The sequence below is a fragment of the Dasypus novemcinctus genome, chromosome 5 (assembly GCF_030445035.2).
Source record: "Dasypus novemcinctus isolate mDasNov1 chromosome 5, mDasNov1.1.hap2, whole genome shotgun sequence".
NCBI lineage: Eukaryota > Metazoa > Chordata > Mammalia > Cingulata > Dasypodidae > Dasypus > Dasypus novemcinctus.
Window position 1 is genome coordinate 143,056,718 of NC_080677.1, and position 22,500 is coordinate 143,079,217.

Sequence of the window (22,500 nt, forward strand, 5' to 3'; positions counted from 1 at the left end):
TTAGAGCTGTAAGTGTTTAACCTAATAAATTCCCATTATAAAAGGCAACCCAGTTCTGGTATATTGCAACTAAAACAGCATACAATAGGTGCAGAATCAGAGCATCATCTATGCAGTTGTACAACTTAGACATCCAGGAGAGTCCCTCAAATCCCATTCTCACACATCCCCACGTTAACATGACCTTCAGGTCCTATTGCTACTATTTCCTAAGCTTAGATCAAATCTTGCTGGCAATGATTTAACCATCTTTAACAAATATCAGATCTCTCAGGCACTCAGTGTCTTTCACTTCGCTTCAATAAAATTCTAATTCCACTCACAATTTACTACTAACCCAGGTTCAACATTGCTACCAAAGTAATCTTCATACCCTGTATCTGTTCTTGTCTATTCCCATCATGCCCTTGACTAAAAACTTCAAGTAGTACCCTACTGTCTTCAGGATAAATTTCAGAGCACTAGATACAAGTTACTTTATCATTTGGCCCGTATTTAAAATCTTGACCTTGTTTCAATGTACCACATTTCCTCATCTTCCTTCCTTCAAAACATATTGACTAGGCAATATTTTAGATGTTTGGCATACATGAATGAACAAAAACAAAGATCCTGGCTCTATGGACCTTACAATTTTATGGGATGGATTGATAAAATACACGGTATGTCAGATGGTGATAACTAAAATAGAGACAAGTAAATCAGAGTAGGTGAGGGCAGGGATTGTATGTGAGGTGACAGAATGTGCTAAGATTTTAAGAGCTCTCAGATAATGCCTCACAAAGAGAAACATCTGAGTGAAGCCCTGCTGTAAGGGAATTTGCAATGCCTCTCCACGAGGGAAGAGCATACCAGGTAGAGGAATAGCCAGGTAAAGGCCCCACACCAGTAATGTACCTTATGAGTCCAAAAAACACCAAGGAAGCCAGTGCAGCCGCAGAGAAATGAGCAATAGGAAAGTAATGGGTAGTAAGACCCCAGAGGTAAAGAGAAGGCAGATCACATCCCAACACGTGACGGTAAGGACCCTGAATTGTACACTGTATGAAATGGAGAGCTATGGGATACTTAAGCAGAGCAATGTCATGATCTAACATATGTTTTAAAAGATCACTCTGGGGGAGCGGGTGAAGCTCAGTGGTTTGACCACTTGCTTCCTATGTACAAGGTACCAGGCTCAATTCCCGGGACCTCCTGAAAAAAAGAAGAAAAAAGAATAAAATACAATTTTTAAAAAAGATCACTCTGGCTGCTATGTTGAGAGCAGCCTATACTGAGGCAAAGTAAGGCCACAAACTTTATCACAATCTCACATTTATTATACTGTCCATTTTACATAGTTACTGAGTCACTTGCCTGCCGCCTCCCTTGGAACGAGAACTCTTTGAGGGGGAGACTGTCTTAATTTTCTCTGTAACTCTCTAGCACCTAGCATGGTACCTGGTATAGAGTGATACGTCAACAATACTTCAAGTTTCTCCTGAGACAACTGGACTACTAGGGCATTTCGTGTCCAAATGGAGTTCTAAGAACCTGAACTGATGACCTGAGAGGTCTGAGCAAGTCTTTGAACTTAGGCCTGAAGCCAAAGTAGGGTCAAAGGTGGCATCTCTAGGTGAAGCTGGGGCTGAAAGCTGATGATTGGGAAAGAAATAGGTGCGGGGTGATGTGCTATGGAACAGTGGGTTAGAGAAAGCCCAGAGAGAAGCCCACAGGAAATGGTAACAAAAGACGGGAGCTTTTAAGACTAACGGTATGGCCTCACGTAAAACACGGGGAAAATTCCAAGCTTATCTGGTATTCTAATTGGAAAAGAATAATAATTGCAGCATTTGCTCCAAAGCATAGTGTTAAATCTTGCAGATTTATTCCCCATCTCACAATTATACTAATGAAAAATGAATAGAGATTTTTCAAGTAAGGCTTGAGGTATACTGGAACAAGATGGGGTCCAGTTTGTTCTTCAGAGGCCGGTGTTGGCAATGTTTTTTTTGAGCTAGTTAAAAAAAAAAAAAGAACTCTTCAAATTAAGCTCCATTTTTCTATTTAGGCACCACCCCCTTCCATCACTGTGTCCTCAAAGAGTCAAAGTGATGTCTAGATGAATGGACAAAGGACTGCAGGTCGATACATCTCCATTTCCTACCATGTTAACCTCTCTCAGACTTTGTTAAAATGAAAAATAGTGACAGAACCACAGCTTATCTTACTTATCTCCTAGATAATTAGGAGGCTATAAGAGGCAATATACATCAAAGGGCCATATAAACCCAAGTGTTTACCATCCCTCTCATTAGGAAAGGTTTACAGTGTGGGAAAGGAACACTGCTTTGACTTAATTTCCATCTAAAATTTTGTATAAAGTACTAAATAGTGTGGTAAGAAGTCAGATAACAGGGCCAGGCAAACCTAGATTTACATCACTGTATGACCTTTAGCAATCACATCACCTCCCTAAACTTCAATTTTCTCAACTAGAAAATGGAAATAAGAATGAAATAGTTCCAATGAGAATTGAAGATAGTGATGAAAGTAAATATCTGTGTCTATGTGTGTGTATTATACATATCAGTCACTAGCACAGTATTACTCCAGAGAAGATAGTTAATGGAAGTATTTCATAGTAAGTTGGGAGACACCTGAATGCATGCCTTTACCTTCCCAATTATTCAAAAGGGGGCTCTGAGAGGCCTACATGTGGAACATGGACTCTTGATAAGTGCTGAGTGTTCAAATAGCCCTGAAAATAATGGGGTAGACTTAGGAACAAAACACTTCTTTCATTCCACCTCTGTACATTTTCCTAGACTCATTCCATGCCCATCTATTTTCCTAGGCATCAGGCCTAGTGGTAGCAGCCAAAAGGCAGAAGAAAAATCAGTTAAATAGGACTCTGCTTTTTCTTACTTTCTCAAATCCACTTCTTCTTGCTTGGGCAAATGATGATTCCTAATGCCATACCATCACTCTGTTTTTCCCTTTTCTCACTTTTAGAAAGGAAAGCAGAGCCAGGAAGTCAGGCAGACAGCTACTTAGGAGGATGTGGTGAGTGGTTTATCATGTAAGCCTTCTATTAGCAGAAAGATTCATCAAGCATGCTATTGTAAGACTCTCACAGGATTTAGAGCTCCATCACTTACCCGCCCAACCACTTGTGTCAACTGGGTAAATTACTTAATCTATCTGAGCCTCAGTTCCCTCTTCTGCAACATGAGACAGTAAGAACTACTCCACCTGTTTCTTATAAAAACTAAATGAGATAATGCCTGTGAAAAAGTACTTCGCAAAATATATAGTGACATACAAACGTCATCATTAAGGCTGTCATCAGTAACCATTAACATGTACTCTAAATTGTTGTCCTAGAAACAACAAAAAAAAGAAAATTTTCTTTTAAAAATTGTAGTTAGGGAAGCAGGAAAAGCAATTTTAATCTAGGTGTTGGGGGGAAAAATCAAAGGATAATTAAAATAATCACAGTATAAGTTTTCTGTTGCTAAATAAATGGAAGAAATTTAAGCTGGCCAAGCCTAGGTGATGACTGCAGTAAAACTAAATTACTAAGACAGCATTCTGGGTAAATAACATTGGGAAGCAAAAATGAAATAATAAACATGCAATATAGGTAATATTAAGAATTTTGTATCTTTTAGGCTCATGAGTTGTTGTTTTTTAAATTATGATATTCTAGACAGCAGCCAACACCATCTTTTAAAATGTGACAAGAATTACTCTTTACAGAACTGTAATATCTACTATAAAGGGTTTATTTTGTATATAAGGTGGGATGACACAGCCAACCGCAAGAAAATTCAGACCCATTATAATTACACCTCACACAGCATTCTGCAAACATGCTCCCATTAGCCAGTTTAATGAATATTAACGTAAAAACATGGATCTTACCCTCCTATGTAGGGACTTACCTGACCGATAGCGCTCATCTCGTGACCCTGAGGACCTGCGGCGGTGATATCGAGAAGAGGAGGAAGGAGTGACGGGAGTTCGGCGTTCTTGAGGCAAAGCTTGATCCACCCCTGAATTTGAAGGGGAAAAAAAAAAGCAAAATGAGGGTGAGGATTTACTTGGCAGCTGGAGTTAATTTGTTTTGTGGCATAAACCATTTGGTAGACTAACCCTGTCTCACTGTATTTTCATAGCAAAGCTATGGTAGCATGTGAGACCAAGCATGAAAGACAAGAAGAAATAGTAATAGCCAGAGTAGCAACACGAGAGATAAAGTGAGCTATGTGCTGCTAGGCTAGGCAAGAGGGGAAAGGGAAATTCTATTATATGTGAGGCAGCAAATTATGCCCACAACACTACAGCATTTAGAAACACCAGGATATGTTCCTTCATATCAGAGGACCTATTACATCATAGGAAGAGACAAATATTAAACCCTAAGTAACAAATGAAATCTTTTAGATTTGGGAAGAAAAATGGAGTCTAAGACATAGAATCTTACTTATCTTTTTAATATATAGAAAGGTTTATATAAATTCTTGAGAAAATTTAATTACACTAAAGTAAACCTTAAAATAAATCTTAGAGGTTATCTGTCTGTCTGTTTTAGGTACCAGGGGCCGGGGACTGAACCTGGTACCTCACACGTGGGAAGCTGGCACTCAACTACTGAGTGCTAGCTATTTAGTGCTCAACTTCCCTGAGTTGGTTTTCTCACTTGTTTTGCTTTTTGTTTTTTTCAGAAGGCACCAGGAACCAAACCTGGGACCTCACATGTGGGAGGGGGGAGCTCAACCACTTGAGCCACATCCACTCCCTTATAGGCTATTTAAACAATTTAATTCAGAGATACAAGATTTAACAAATTACCAGTTTTGTTCAATCTAAATTCCTGTCTGGAAACCTACTCCATTTGATGCTAAATAATTGAACAAATTGTAGTTGAATATGGCTTTGATGAAGTAACAGAAGTTTTATTACAGTCAAATAAAAATAATTCAATTGGTATTGGTCAAAAAGCTAACCCAAATCTACCATTCAAAATATCGATTCTTCTTTAGAATTAGAATAGCAAGGAACATCATGTAGATAAAATTATGTATCATGGGAAATATTTAAACATATTTCAAAATAAATTCTCTTATGCTCAACATTAATCGTTCATTGCTGCCTCTTCAGAAAAGAAACTCCAATACTTTGAGAGTAAACCACACATAAAAATTTCAAGTTAACAAAAAATTTTTTCAGTCCCTGGTTTTTAATGATGAGCTCCAGAGTTAATTTTCTATGTCTTTGGATTTAATATTCCTTTTATTCTGGTCTTTTCTGTATCTCAGTTTTTGATGGGATGATTATAAGCCCCATAAATTAACTATATTAGAACTGTGAAAAAGATAGCTACTAAGCTGTAGCCACTTCTAGATTCCAAAACTTCTTCATTTAGCAAGTATATTAAACATATTAATAGCTCCTGATGACTAAACGGATTGCAGCTACCAGACATCATCTAGTTATTATCTATAAGTGATTATTTTAAGTGGTCTGTTACTTTATTTTTATCAAGCAGATGCACAGAGTTTATGAAATCAGAATAGTATTAAGTCTTATAATGAAAAACAGCAGTAGTTCCCTGGTGTTTACATACATAGTTACAAAGACTTATAACCCTATAAATTCAATTGTCAAGGTTGGGCACTACACACACACACACACACACATTCCCTGTATCACCACTGCATTCACTACTACCACATCACTATGATTTTTGCATACTGTCTTCTGCAGAGTCCGAAGAATGCTATGATTTTTCAATCTTATACTTTTTGATTATTCTGAAGTTAATATTTACATTACCTTTCCCTTTATCTTGGCTTTCAACCTATTGCTAATCTTTTCCAAAACTTTTTCCAATATTTTTATGCCCCATAGTCAAACACTGACAATCTGATAATATTTTAGTTCAATTATTTATCCCTTAAAGATCTTCCCCTTGGAATCCCTTCACCTTTCTGCTCTAACCTTGACTGGCCGGCTTCTTGGCCTGCTACAGAAGTGTCTTATAGGATTTCCCTTGGCCTTATTCATCCTGGGACTTTTTCTTGTGTTGGATTATTTGTATCCTACACCCCTTGAGGTCTGTCTGACTTTACTCTCTTATATTAAAGGAGCACACTCCAGTAGTTTTCTGAGAAATGGTGAATGAGAAATAATATTTTGAGACTCTGCATGCCTGAAAATTTCTTTTTTACCCTAATGTGATTGATAATTTGGCAAGATAAGGAATTCTCAGTGAAAATTACTTTATCATCGTTTTTTATTTTTCCACTACTGTTGAGAAGTTAATGTCATTCTGATTCTATTATCTTAATATAAAACCTGTAATTTTTTTCCTCCTTTATCAATTTATACAATCTCTTCTTTATTCCCACTGAATGAGCTACAAGCCAATATTTTTCTCAGGATAGGGTGGGGGTTGTGAGACAACCAAATCTGTTTCCAATAGGTCTTTTATGTGGGACTATTCATTTTCCCAAAGATAGTTCTATTCTCCAATCTCCTCGAGATTAAACACAGGGATGTCCTTTCCTTTCTGGGGCTAAGCTTCAATATGCATTGTTTTCAGAACTGCCTGGTGTCCCCAAATCTGGAGGCTTTCTGGTTCAATTTCTCCAGAAAATAATCACTTCTGATAGCCATGAAGAAGACCAGGATCACCTGTTTCCTAGATCGCATGCCTTCTGTAAGCCCCATGCCTTGTGTTGCCCACTCTTCCTGCCAGTAGTACCCACTGCCCTCTAATTTCCATGGTTTTCACCAGCTCCCACAATGGTTTCCCTCTGCTTTGCTAAATAAGGTGCCACTAATTCATCTACTTTATATTTTATAAAAATTTTTCGTTGTCACTCCCATTCTCTTTGTCCTTGAAAGTTTATACTTTATCCATTTACTGTCATCTTAGTGCAGTTTTAGGAAGATGTAAAGATACATATACGTTTTCAAATTGCTATGTTATTTGCAAGCTACCAAGTTTAACTGGTGGCCTGATATTTTTCTTTTTTTTTCAATGTTTGGCTCTCAGTCTCAGTCATCTAATTAATTCAATTATGCTTCCTGGAATTATTTTCAAATTTAACTTCTTCTTGGTACCTAATATGCCATATACTTTCTTGAGACATGCAATCATAATAATTATACACACAGGGAAGCGGACTTGGCCCGGTGGATAGGGTGTTCGCCTACCTCATGGGAGGTCTGCGGTTCAAACCCTGGGCCTCCTTTACCCGTGTGGAGCTGGCCCACGTGCACTGGTGATGCGCACAAGGAGTGCTGTGCCACACAGGGGTGTCCCCCGCATAGAGGAGCCCCATGCACAAGGAGTGCACCCCGTTAGGGAGAGCCGCCCAGTGTGAAAAAAAGCGCAGCCTGCCCAGGAGTGGCGCCGCACACACGGAGAGCTGACACAGCAAGATGACACAACAAAAAAGAGACAGATTCCCATGATGCTGACAACAGCAGAAGCAGACAAAAAGAAGAACACGCAGCAAATGGACAAGAGAACAGACAACTGGGGCAGGGCAGGTGGGGAAGGGGAGAGAAATAAAATTTTTAAAAATCTTAAAAAAAATAATTATATACACAGATAATGCTATATATAGTTGTAGGTTATTGTTGGCTTGTTCATGGACCTTAGAAAGCTAATTTTGTATACAAGTACTGTGAACATTTACTCTCATGGGATGAAATGCAAAGTTTACAGGTTTTAAAGAAAGAATAAATAAAACTGGACAAAAGGAGAAGTTTCAACAGGTCAATAGCAATAGAACATTAAAAAAAACTAAAATGAGTGCACATTTTTCATTAATTTTTCCGTGACCTCTTTCCAAATGAAATTTGAGATAGCTTAAAGATCTTAAAGATATGTTTTAAAAAGAAAAAAATTTTTCAGTCAAATATGCATCTTTAAATTAGAGTTCAACTAGTAACCATGGAAGAACCCAGGGGTAACCAAAAGGTCTTCCCCTTTGTTATCCATCATGAAAGAAACTAACAAAAAGCTGCTGCTGGAATGCATGCCTTCTCAGTAACACTAATAAAAATAATGAGCAAAACACAATTCTATCTTAGTATTCAGCACTATTAAGGTCTTACATCCATAATCATATTTTCTGTGGGGAACCAACTGAAAACTAGAACTCAGGAAAGCCACAGAAAAACCAGAGCCTCTAAGAGAATGTGTGGGTAAAAGTGAAGAGAAGCCAAAGCGATCATTGTGAAGGTAAGGGTCTGGAGGGAAAAATGGTAAGTGTCAAAAAACTTTCAAGAGTCAAGAGAAGAATAAAAAATAATTCTCCTCAGGTGTAAAGATGACAAAGATCAAGACAAATCCGTTTCTCCCACCATCATTTATTAAGCACTTCTGTGCTAGTCACTGTGCTAAACACCCATGAGTTCTAGTTTGTAGGCTACCAGAGAGGCAAAAAGGTTTTGTGCTTAGGAGTCAGAAAGCTCCAGGATCAAAATCCAGCCATCACTCATTAACTCTGTGACCTTGGGTAAAGTCCTTAACCCGTTTTAAATCTCAGTTTACTAGCTTTAAATAGAGATAGTAACAATAGCTAAAACATTTATAGCGCCAATCTAAGCACTTTATATTTATTAGCTCATTTAATTTATGAACATTAAAGCCATATGAGATAGATTACCATTATTACTGCCATTTTACTTATATGAAAACTAAGACATGGACCTGGGATTTGAACTCAGGCAACCTGTGCCACAAGTTTGGCTCTTATGTAGTATTTAAAATATTCACTTGTAATTGCATTCTCCCCTCCCCGCCATGAGAAATATTTTTCCCCTTTTTAATTGAGCATTTAAGTCACATCATTTTCTCTCTTGGCTGTTACTCTGCTAGTATGTCCCACCTCTCAGAGCACTGCATTTGGGCTGGCTGGGACAGAACCAGAGTTAACACAGGCCCGTACACCAGGTATTTCAACAAATCAAACAAGGGAACAGTGACAACCAGGCTTTCCATTCCCCTGAAAGAAACTGTGAATCAGAGGGTCAAAATCTCTACCTTCCAAATGCAGAAAACCTGGAGTTCAATGCAAAAATGAAAACCAAAATGTACCAGGAATGAAGTCTATAATAATCTCACAGAACCTCCCTCCTCACATACAATAGGTCAAGATGATTTTTGAGAAATAAATATCTGAAAATCTGGTCTCTTCAATTAGGAATGACCCTCCATTCTAGCATTTTTTTAAAGGAAGATGTTTTTGTTTCATTTCCTAAAGGGTATGATATATACAAAAAGGGATATAACAGGTCAGAATAAGTCAACTTACGCACAACAAACACTCCTGTGTGATGATTTGTAGTTGCTGAGAATATTCAGCACATTATTTCAAAGTGCCAAAATTCAGGGCAATCTGGGAAAAGAGCATTCAAAAGTGGCAGCTACATTTGCTGATGGGTTTACATCGAGACAAACGTGTGAACCCCCATCTTTTTCAGTGTATTTGTCAAGGAGCCAAGAACTCGATCACCAAAGTAAATTATTTTGTTCATGAAACAACAGAAGAAAAGACACTTCCTTGGGGAGCAATGGAAAGGCATTTTGCAAAAGGTCCGTATCAATCTGAAATGGAAAGCCCAGAGCCCAGTACCTGGTGGCCTTCTTGACCCCTTCCTTCTCTTCTTCAGTTGCAGTGGCCCCAGTGAGAACTGTTTGCCTTAGACTTTCTGCTGGCTTCTTCTCTTCCTCTTGCTCCTACAGACAGAGGTTTGGATATTTCTGTATCCATTCCTGCACGGCCCGGAACTGGTTGATACAGTCTGATCCTCTGACATTCTCCATGCAGAAGTGGAAGCAGGAAATGGCAGACTTGAACTATTCCCCACAGGAGACACAGGCCATTCCCCCAAGGCATGGGCAGTTCCAGTTAATGTCTCCATTTTGCAACATCAATCACTCCTCGGACAGGCCTGTCAGGCCACCAGCTCTGCATCGCCTGCAGTTTCATAGTTTTCTTTGGTCGCAAATATGGATCGAGCTTTCCCTGTCCCAGAAGGCCTTGCGGTGCACATGCGTGGACAGAATGGAGCTATGCAGCGGAAACTACAGTGAGTACTTTCTTGTTCTGGGCCCCTGTGGCCTTTGATGGCTCCTGGTGGGCAAGAAGCCTCTGGACCCGCCCTCCCGTCGCCAACTCATGTCCTAGTTGAGCAGAGGGAGACGGTGGCAGCGAGCCAGGTCCTGCCAGGGCTGTGAATGTGACTGTCCTGGGCGCTGCTTCGGTCGCTGTACCTGCCTGACACTCATCAGGGGGCCAGCCCCCTGCCTGCCATCCTCGGCACAAATGTGTCTCCGCCTTACAGCAACTTTTCCATCTGCTCATCTGCCCTTAGCCTTCCAGGCTCCATTTGTCTGCTCATCCTTGGATGGCACATTAGTGGAGAGGGAGACTCCAGCGGTGGAACCTACAGTTCCTCCACGTGGCCCGTCCTTTCATTCTCAGTTACTGCCTGGCCCTTTGTGGAACAGGAGTGCTAATTGGGACCCCAGAGAGAAGGCTGAAGAGCGGAGATGGTTGGGAGGCCCATGGGTCCAGGTGGAACTGTCTGGGAGGTAGCCTGCAGCAGTGCAAAAGGTTTCTAATTGTCTTTTTCTTTTTTTAAACATTTTCTTTTTAAAAGATTTCTTTTTTATCTATTTCCCCCCCACCCCCCGTTGTCCGCTCTCTTCTGTCCGTTCGCTGTGTGTTCTTCTGTGTCCACTTGCATTCTCAGCAGCACTGGAATCTGTTGTCTCTTTGTTGCATCCTCTTGTTGCATCAGCTCTCCATCTGTGTGGCGCCACTCTTAGGCGGGCTGAGCTTTTTTTGCATAGGGTGCACTTCTTGCATGTGGGGCTTCCTACATGAGGGGTGCCCCTGTGTGGCACGGCACTCCTTGTGCACCACAGCACTGCGCGTGGACCACCTCACCACACTGGCCAGGAGGTCCTGGGGTTGAAGCCTGGACCTTCTATATGGTAGCTGGATGCTCTTATCAGTTGAGCCACAACCGCTTCCCTGTAATTGCCTTTTGATTTAATTGTCTCTCCCAAACTGAGAAAGATGCTCCCTCCCACGTCATCCCAGTGTCTACTGTTCTTTCCCTTAAAGCACAATGTATTCTAGTTGCCTTTATTTTCCAGCTCTCTAAACAGGTGATGATTATTTGTTAAATTAGCAAATCTAGCTGGTATTTTTGTGATCCCATTATAAAGCTTTGTATTCATTCAATAGCAGTCTTCTCAAGGAAATATGGTCATTTAAATTTCAGGTTGTTGCTCCAGTTAAGAAATTGGTAACAAGTAAAAGCTATTGAGGGCATCTAATATAATAGATCAGATTATCACTAAAGAATCTGAGAAGTTAAAAACCAAAATAAGGGCGGCGGACTTGGCCCAGTGGTTAGGGCATCTGTCTACCACAAGGGGTCTGCAGTTCAAACCCCGGGGCCTCCTTGACCCATGTGGAGCTGGCCCACATGCAGTGCTGATGTGCCCAAGGAGTGCCCTGCCACGTAGGGGTGCCCCCCATGTAGGGGAGCACCACGTGCAAGGAGTGCGCCCGTAAGGAGAGCCGCCCAGCGCGAAAGAAAGTGCAGCCTGCCCAGGAATGGTGCCACACACACGGAGAGCTGACACAACAAGATAACACAACAAAAAGAAACACAGATTCCCGTGCCGCTGACAACAACAGAAGCGGACGAAGACGACGACGCAGCAAATAGACACAGAAAACAGACAACTGGGGTGGAGGGCGAAGGGGAGAGAAATAAATAAATCTTAAAAAAAAAAATAAGAATGTCTACCTTGTCATCACCAATGCCCACCATAGTCCCTGGCCCATTTGAGGTGCTCATGAAATATTTTTGAATGAATAAATGTTTGATATTTGCAAGGTTCACAAATGGCTGGAATACTTCAATTTTAATATGACAATTTGCACAATACAGTGATCCCTTAAGGGATCCCAAAATGAACTAAAGTTAAAAGTACAATTAAAATAATATTCCTTCTTCAATTTTAACACATGTACCACACTAGTGCAAGGTGTTAATATTTGGGGAGGTGGGTAATATGAGAACTCTATTACCTCCATGATTTTTCTGCAAAGCTACAATTTCTCAAATATGACAATTTCAGTGAGATTTTTATTTTTGCTCTAGAGTTAAGAATGGAACTCTAAATAAAATTCCAAAACAGTAGGAGGAGATCTAAGGAGAATAAGAGAAAGAGGGAAAAAGCAGACATATGGAAAGAATAAACTTACCTCCACTAACCATACATCTTTTTCTGACTTCCAAATTTCTGCACATAGCATTAAGTCTAATTACCTACGTTTAGAAACATCTAAATCACCTTTGACACCTTTCCTTCCCCCAATTCAGAACTTATCCTCAAGTTTAAAAAGTAATGATGCCTTAATACTTGGTGCTGTTCAGGCCTTATATTCACAATTCTATGGTGCCTATTGCTGAGAAACAGAGGCTCCCATCACTTTCCATTTCCCAGGGCTATCCCAGTCCCTGCTAGTCTGCTGGTAGTCACTCTATACACTTCAGTCCAATCAGAGCCTGATAATTCCACATCCCCACATCCTGTGGACCAGAGAGCAAAGCCCCAAAACCCTTCATCTGAATTTAAGGCTCCCTGAATGTCACACCCACCTTCCTTAGCAGCTTCATCTCCTTCTAGTGTTACTTACGCCTCTTGTTCTAGTCAAACAAATATTTACTACGCCTAAGTTTTTGCCCTCTCCTATCATTAGTCTCACTCGTTCAAATGCACTTCCCCCCTTTACCTGTGAAATGTATTTTGAAGCCCAAAGGGAAAGAAAGGAAACAAGCTATTTTTATTAAAACTTCAATGAATTACTTCAATTTAATTACATGGTCAAGAAAGAATTTCCCAAAGAAAATTCCTAACAATGTACTTCTATGGCCTAAACAGTTGATCAGTTTCAGATTATTAAATAAATGCTATAGAGTGCTTCATAAATATCAGGGTAAGCAGATATTAAAAAACATAATTCCCATACTGACCTTAAGAATAAAGCAAAATAACGGTGGTGAAAACAGCATGGTATTGGCATAAGGAGAGACACATAGACCAATGGAATCGAATTGAAAGCTCTGATATAGAACCTCACATATACAGCCACATAATATTCGATAAAGCCACCAAACCCTCTCAACTGGGAGAGAGTGGCCTATTCAACAAATGGTGTCTGGAGAACTGGATAGCCATATGTAGAAGAATGAAAGAGGATTACCATCTCACACCTTATACAAAGATCAACTCAAGATGGATCAAAGACCTAAATATAAGAGCCAAGACCATAAAAACCTTAGAAAGCAGTGTAGGGAAACATCTACAGGACCTTGTAATAGGAAATGGATTTATGAATATCTCACCAAAAGCACGAGCAGCAAAAGAGCTAATAGATAAATGGGACTTCCTCAAAATTAAAGCCTTCTGCACCTCAAAGGAGTTTGTCAAGAAAGTAAAAAGGGAGCCCACACAGTGGGAGAAAATATTTGGCAATCATATATCTGATAAGAAACTTATAACTTGCATATATAAAGAACTCCTATATCTTGAAAATAAAAAGATAAACAACCCATTTAAAAAATGGGAAAAAGACTTAAATAGACACTTCTCTGAAGAAGAAATACAAATGGCAAAAAAGCACATGAAAAAATGTTCCAAATCTCTAGCTATCAGGGAAATGCAAATCAAAACTACAATGAGATACCATCTTACACCCATAAGATTGACAGCTATGAAAAAAACAGAAGAATACAAGTGCTGGAGAGGATGTGAAGGAAGGGGAACACTCATCCACTGCTGGTGGGAATGCAGAAGGATCCAACCATTCTGGAGGACAGTATGGCGGTTTCTCAAAAAACTAGCCATAGATTTGCCATATGACCCAGCAATACCACTGCTGGGTATATACCCAGCAGAACTGAAAACAAGGACACAAACCGATATATGTACACCAATGTTCATAGCAGCATTGTTCACTATTGCCAAAAGTTGGAATCAACCCAAATGCCCATCAACAGATGAGTGGATCAATAAAATGTGGTATATACACACAATGGAATACTACTCGGCTGTAAGAACAAACACACTACAAACACATGTGATAACATGGATGAATCTTGAGAACCTTATGTTGAGTGAAGCAACCCAGACATCGAAGGACAAATACTACATGACCTCAATGATATGAAATAACCAAGCTGCCCTAGATAGCAAGAGACTGAACGATAGGCTTACAGGAAATTGGAGGTTGGAGGAAGGATGTGAGCCGATGTCTGCAGGGGTGGAATTTAAGACGAGATGGTGGTAAGTATGAACACAAAGAAGAGATAAAAGGGGGGCAAGGGGTTGCCTTTGGTTGGGGCTTTGCGGGTTTGAGGGTGGCTGGGGAGGGACGGATGGGTAACATTGCCCAAAAGTAGCATACGAACACAGGAGAGGGTCAGGTGTTGGTGGAGAGTAAAATGCCGAGAAAATCATATCAAAATATAATAAAGAGGGTTACCTGTTTAGAATGCTCGGAGGGGAGGGTCTGATGCAGGACGGGCTCCTGGGGAATGTCTAAATGCTCATTCTACCAGAGTGGGTGACACCATGGGGTAGAAACCCAAGTAGTGAGAGTGGGGGTGGACCCACATCCTGGGGAGGACTAATGCCATCAAATAGAGGGAACTGTATCCCTCGAGAGAAAGGGTGGCTCCCAGGGCATTGGGGCAGTTGAGCAAGTTAGGCCCTGAACACTATTCCATCTATCTCTGGAAGTGGCTCCTCAGGAAATGGAGGTTGGCTGTCACTGTGGGCACCAAGGTGGAAGGGAAAATGGACGTTAAATGTGTGGAACCAAGGTAAATGGGGGGTAAGAGAGGAGTTTCTTGAGAGTACACAAGGAGGGATATAAAACATGTAATATTACACCATAACATATAGGAGATGACAGACTGATAATGTAAACCATAATGTAAAACATAGGATAACTAAGAATGTAAAAAACTGTGTATCCTAAAGTATGCACCATAATGTAAGCACAGATGTCACCTTGTTAGAAAGCTAGTGTTCAGACTCTGTACATCACGTTAAGTAAATATGATGTGAATAGGGTGTAAGAGTAGCACTGTGGAAGGGAAAAGGTTTTGTGGTGGATGTATGGGAGTGCTGTATATTATATATATGCATTGCTGTGGTCTAGGGCTCCTGTGAAGAGAAGCTGAATAATTAGGGGGAAAAAAAAAAAAAAAAAAAAGAAAAAGATAGGATGTAGAATTTTTTCCAAGTAAACACGTGTTCTTTATCTAACCTTTAAACCCATCGCTATATGCCATTCCCTAGTAAGGGACCCTGACATTATATTGGGCTTCAAATTTCAGGGAGTTCTGGAACACAGAGTGTTTCAACAATGGCAATGGAGGGATACTGGTATGGGATGCCATTGACAGGTGATATATGGCTGACAGGGAGCTGTACAGAACATATGTCCAGGGTGCATGGTAATGTTTGGATATACTCATAGTGGTAACAATTAAAAACCACAGCAGGGGGGGTACTGGGTTCCTGGCCAGTGGTGCTCTGTCGTGGTCCCTAGGGGAGCAGCGACAGTCTCCCAGGTGCAGCGGTGGGGACCGGGAGGGAGTGAGGGTTCAACAGTGAGCCCCTGATGCTAATGACTATGCTTGTGAGCTGATAAGCCTAAAATAAGAACAAGGCCTAGAGCAACATTGTGCCTGGGAATTTCCTCCTGTCAGCCTTCATGTTACTCAAATGTGGCCAGTCTCGAAGCCAAACTCAGCATGTAAATGCAATGCCTTCCCCCCAGCGTGGGACATGACACCCGGGGATGAGCCTCCCTGGCACCGAGGGACCACTATCAACTACCAACTGATGATGCAACTGGAAAATGACCTTATACGGAAGGTTCAATGCGGATCAGCAGAATATCCCTGTCTACATAAAATAACATGACTTTAAAATGCTGTTTGACCTAAAGTAAGGGGGAAATGGAAAGGAGAAATGAGTTTATATGGCTACGAGTTTCTAAAAAAGAGTCTGGAGGCTGGCAGAAGGATTGCCCTTATGCACAACTGAGCAGAGTCAGAGAGATAGATAAAGCAGATACAACCCCCAGATATTGGTTCCTTTGAGGGCTAAAGAGACCCATGGGAGTTATGGTCATGGCCGATGGGGTTAACTACCAGGTCAGATGGCCCCTCTTTGGAAATGGTGTTTATGTGTGATGAATCTGGACTCAGATGGGATCTCCCTTCATAAGACTTTCATGCTAATGTGCTGGAGGTGCAGTTAATGTTGGGGTTTAAGATATAGTTAGGGGATTTGAATCTCTGGACTGACAATGTGATAACCAGGTCCTGAGCCTCAACAGACTCCAGCACCTACAATCTGTTTTATTGGACTTACCACACTCAGCTAAGATGGAGTTGAAGAAGGACAACCACCACACCATGGAGCCTAGAGTGATTACAACTGAAAGTGGGAGGATTGCATCCAGCATCCATGTGGAATCTGAGCCTCCTCTTGACACAGAGGTGCAATGGACACAACCAATCCAATGTCCACACAGAAGAGGTGGCATTGGATTGGGAAAAGTGGACATGGTGGCTGATGGGTATGGGGAAAGGTAGGAAGAGATGAGAGGTGGAGGCGTCTTTGGGACATGGAGCTGCCCTGGATGGTGCTTCAGAGGCAATCACCGGACATTGTATATCCTCACAGGGCCCACTGGATGGAATGGGGGAGAGTATGGGCCATGATGTGGACCATTGACTATGAGGTGCAGAGGTGCCCAAAGATGTACTTACCAAATCCAAAGGATGTGTCATGATGATGGGAGGGAGTGTTGCTGGGGGGGGGATGGGGGGGTGGGGTTGAATGGGACCTCACATATATATTTTTAATGTAATATTATTACAAAGTCAATAAAAAAAAAAAAGAATAAAGCAAAATATGCCAACCTTATATCCCCAAAATACAATGATGCACAACAGATCAGAAGATGATCTGGCAGTACACAGTATTTGGTAAGCTTAGGATGTTAAATGTTCCACCAAGAAAGTAAGAATTTCTGAATTCGGATAGCAAGAGAAACACCCTAAGAAAGTTGGATCTTTAAAATATTTTTTAAAAGAAATTGATATGTAGAAGTAAAAATATGGTTTTTAAAATTAGATGATATCAATTTGGCTTTATTAAGTTTTTTTGTTTTGTTTTTTTAAGAAGGTACCAGGGATTGAACCTAGGACCTCATATGTGGGAAGCAGGTACTCAAACCACTGAGCTACACCCATTCCCCTGGTTTTACTCTTACAACTTGCATAATCTCGCACAAAACACTTTGCCTCTAAGCCTCAGTTTCTATATAGACTGGAGTCAGGTCAATAAGCCATGGACTAACTTATCTGTGAGTGGCTTCCTGGTCTTTTCTCCTGGCACTTAAGAAAAGTACACAGTATTCTGTGGATCTCAGCATTCTGTAGATGCATCGCAGGTATCCACTGAGCTATCATGCAAGTAAAACTACGCTTTACGTACTTGGTGAAATTGCTAGAGTTGTATTTGTTTTTGTATTTAACATCTGTAAGTCTGTAAAAAAAACAATCTGAATCCAGTTCCATTCTCTTCTAGTAAATAATGATACTCTTTGGTTCACATAGCAGCACCAGACCAATACTTTGCCAGACAATAAATAGTATAATTGCTACACCTACAGATAAGAAATTCACTTTATATTGACTCAGATGAGAACATCAGAACACGTAAAGACTGAAGTTTCATCATAAGCACTTTAACATCCACAAACCACACTAACCTAATACTTATTTTCCTGCTGTTATTTCTATCTCATCCTTCATGAACAAAAATCTGTGCCCATATATCAGAATAAGTATGCTTAAAAACCATTTTGCTACCATAAATTTAAGGACTTAAGAATTTTTAAAAGTGTAAAAGATCTGGGACTTACTAGAGTTTGGAAAGAGCCTATGTTGTGTGTACACTCAAGCCTGTTTCTTTATGTGCTAACATTTGGTCTATGCTCATTTGATAAGACAAATTGAGGAAACAATGATTTTATCTGGTTAGAACTGGGGCTTCAGATTTCTGTGTTTTTCTTATACCTTATAGATGATAGATACACTCAATGATTGTACATCAAACACTGCTCAAATATTAAATGAAAGTAAATTTAGCTTTGTTCCTTTTAATTAACGATATCATGTATAAGGAACCAGATTCATTAAATACCACTAAAGAATAATAGGAACTTTATCTCATCAAACTGCCACCTGTATTTGATATAATAAAAATAGACACCTGAGAGCAGCAAATTGCGTAACACTGGTCAAGGACATGGCCTACCCAGTTTGACAGGTATTTCCCTTTTGCTGATGACAGTTCATTTCCTGTGACCACTCAATCTGGAAAGAATTCAGCCTAAGTCACGGATGGGCAACACCAATGTAAACAGTACAATTCCTCCTATTCTGGGATTTAATCTTGTATCTTACACCACATCTGCCATGAACAAACTGTATTTACAAAGCCAAAGAATAGCTCTTGCCGTGCATGATTCCTTCAGCTAAAGAAAGCAGCCTTCAGCAGGCTTACGTAGCCCATAAGACCAGAGGTAGGCAGAGGGATTGTGCATCAGCAGACACAGTACCATAGATACACTGGTCACAACGGAAGTGAGGGAGATTTTAATGTTCTTGTGGCAGAACAAAAATAGGGACCAAATTGTGCAGTTGCCACCAGAGAAGCAGCTGTCAGAAGAATCAGGAAAGATCAATATCAGACCAGCACTAAGCACCTTGATTTTCTAAGGAAAATGGAATAAAACAACATTTGACTCAGGTTTAGATCCTCAAATATGATTAGGTACTACATTTTAAACGAGACCAAAGTATGAAATTCACAAACGCTAGACTCTGCAAACACACTTTACCAGCAACTTAATCCCTTAACTCTCAAAGCTAAAAAGAAGAATCTGTAGCTGGATTTCAAATAAAGCTTTCTTCATATTATCTACATGAAATGGCCAAGGTGGAATACTCCAAGCAATAGAATTCACGTTATAACTATGTATCTTTTGTTATCTCATTGAATTCCAGAATATTCAAGTGGGTTCTAAAAATGTAATACAATAAAAGTCAATGATTGGAATGTACTGAGGTTCAAAACCATGTTACTGGAAACAGTGATTAACACCTACTTGTTACCATTTGCCATTTAAATTTATCCAAATCAAATAAAAACAGTGATCACCAAAGGAGGTACCTGAAGCAGCTAACGGTTTTTGTTGATACAAACCATAACACAGATCTCAGTATTAAACTGAACAATCTGACATTTATCCTCAGCTGGGTCAGTGAGCTGAATGTTCTCTTGCTCACTTAGTAAAAATAAATAAATAAATAATAAAAATTATACCTAGAGGGAACCAGTAAGCTTTGGAGTTGAGGTCTCACTCTACGTAGTTCCAGCGGGGTTTGAGAGTAGTAGTGATGGAATACATGTGGGTGGTGGTAAGTGATAAATCAGGAGGCAGGAGAAGTGAGTCCCTGTCCCTGGTGTTTCTTACTAATCATATACTAGTTATTTAACTTGCCTGCACTCCAGCTTCCTGATCTGCAAAATGAGTAAAACCTTCTGGCTGTTTTCATTCATTCAACAAATACTTGCTGAATGCCCACTATGTACAGAAGACTGGGGATCCTCAGGTAGTTTATATTCACTGTGGAATAACCATTAAGTCATTTAACAGCAACTGTTCAACAACAACTGGGGTATTTTAAGAGAGGGTTTCGTGAAGATGAAAACAGGAGAACCTGTCCTGACTTGAGGGATCATGGAAGAAATCCTTGTAGAAGTAACAATTGAACTGAGGTTTAAAAATAGGTATAGTTGGGAAAAAAGCATCTCAAACAAAAGGCATATGATGTTCAGAATTCCAGCGATGGAAAGCAGCAAGAAAAACCTAAGGAAGTCCAGCAGCAGGAAGAATTCAAGGAATTGAAAAACAGGCCAGGATTGTTGTAAGGTTCAAATAGTGTTAAGTGTACAGTATGTGAAAGCCCTTCTAAAGGAGAAGGGATCTATATCCAACTGTGGTGTCATTAATGTTCTCGGCCATACAAAATGTGCACTAATGAATTCACATTTAATCAAAAGAAAGCACTGTCTTCTGAGAGAGGGCTGTTCACTTTGATCTTACTGCCAGATTCATATGGAGCATTAAGGACAGGACAGACTTGCCAACAGGGACACATCAGCCAAGTTCACCAAGATTTTCAAAACTACTCAGTAACAAGTAAATCCTTCTAACTGGCTTTGAAGAAAAATAAGCTGAATTTGGAGGAAAATACTAGATCTCTATAAATTGCTCAATATGGAGAAATGTTTTATGGAGACTCATGTAAAAATCTCAGTAATAGACATATTATGAGAAAGGGAGACTATATCTGAGTTAAGAAAGTTTTACTTTTTATGATAACATTAAAATTTTACTATTTTGCATCACCATGACCTAGGTGATAAAAGCAGTAAAGACTCAATTATGAAAGCTGACACATTATTAAGATAGCCCTTCAGAGAGAGAGAGAGAGACAGTGGATTTTATTTTCTATTTTTACAGGTTTAATCAGATTTGGAGATTAACGAAGGACAGTCTTGAAAGAGATAAACCACATAGTCAAAAACTGGGAGAAAGCAAGTACCAATGAATGATATGTTCTTCTAAGTAATATTTCCCCCTCGAGAAATGAGTTTCAAAGTATAATACATTCTTTCAGATTCCCTTCATTAACTATATAATTTTCATCTTTTTCTTTCTAGCTTCTAGCACACTTTAGACCTATGAATAAGCAAAGGTCTTCATCTAGATTTGAATGAGTATTCACCATTGCTCTCACTGAAAATATATCTTACCAATGGAGTCTGAATCACTATAAGATACTACTGCAATGAAATCACTTTGTCAAAGGAGCAATGAAAAGAAAGGAAGTACAACTGCTTCCTGTATGCTCCCCCTGGGATGGGAGTAATGTTTGGTGGCTCCAATTCATGCCTGCAGCTTTTACCAAATGCCTGTATAAGCAGTTCTAACTCATAATCATTTGTTCCAACAATATCTTAGATATATTTTTAGAATGATTTCTGGAGTAAGTCTTAGTATCTTCCCTGATAATAAAAATAATGCTTAAAAAGAAGTAATGTTCATCAAAACACATGCTCCTTATAAGAAATTACATGGTAGGATAGGGGTGACTGAAAAAAGAAAACAAAGAGCTTTTCATAAAGATCCTACACAAAAAGAATTATTTCCAAAACTAGGCTAATTCAGAAAGAATTCTGATTTAGAAACATCTGCTCTACTTACTGTTTCCCAGATACAAAGAATATACTCTATGATTAATTGGTTTTATTTTTCTTCTTCAAAACTCCTTAACTTTGTTCTTTGAAGACAGGAATATTATAAATTATATTGAATATTATAAAACTACAGTTAGCAATTTTGCTACCTTTCAAAGGTCTGAGAAGGCCAAGATTTATTCTCTAACTAAGTCTTTGACCATACAATAAAAGACCAATTTTAAGAAGAATTTTATCATTTGGCATGAATTCTTGTTCCTCAAGTGTGTTGTAAGTGGTGCTCCAACATCAAAATTAGGGTTATAAAAATTGGTAATACATTTTAATAGAAAACTGGGATCTGAGTCACGAGGATGAACATGATTCTGGGTTCTATAATAGACTCTGCAATTAATGCTCTCATATGAAAACCAGGGTTGCTCAAAAACCCAAGTGCAAGGGCAAAGACCAGCGAAGAAGGATGGTCTAATGATGAGCCCTTGATACTGATAACTGTGTTTATGAGCATGTGTGCCTGAAATTTCAACTAGGCCTAGAGCTGCAGGGTACCTAAGAGTTACCTCCTGAGAGCCTCCATGTTGCTCAAATGTGGCCACTCTCTAAGTCAAACTCAGCATGTAAATGTATTACCTTCCCCCTGCCCCCAGCATGGGACATGACTCCCAGGGATGAGCCTCCCTGGTGCTGAAGGATTACTGCCACTGGAAAGACGTTGAATAAAAGGGGGAAATGGTAAAGAAAAATGAATTTACATGGCTAAGAGACTTCGAAATGAGTTAGGAGGTCATCTGACGGATTGCACTTATGCACATCTCAGCAGGATCCTAGAGACAGCCAAAGTAAATACAACCCCAGCTCCTGAGGGCAACAGAGACATACAGGTTCAACGGTCATGGCAGATGCCTCTGGAGTTCAGTGCCTTGCCAGTGGGCCCTACTTTGGAATTTGTGCTCCTGAATGTGATGGGTGTTGGACTCAGATGTGACCTTTTTACACATACCTCTTCTGTCACTTTTACTGAACCTGTGGTTGGCACTGGTTCAGTAGACTTG

General features: G+C 39.9%; 1 protein-coding gene across 4 annotated transcripts in view; it reads right to left on the reverse strand.

The window, feature by feature from the left end:
• Window positions 1–22,500, reverse strand: part of DIP2C (disco interacting protein 2 homolog C) — a 534,437-nt gene that overhangs the window by 240,650 nt on the left and 271,287 nt on the right. For all 4 annotated transcript variants that reach the window (XM_004454050.4, XM_004454048.4, XM_004454049.4 and 1 more), the window contains one exon: window positions 3,927–4,037. In XM_004454050.4, the coding sequence (XP_004454107.1) occupies window positions 3,927–4,037 (111 nt within the window). The remainder of the gene's footprint in view (window positions 1–3,926; window positions 4,038–22,500) is intronic.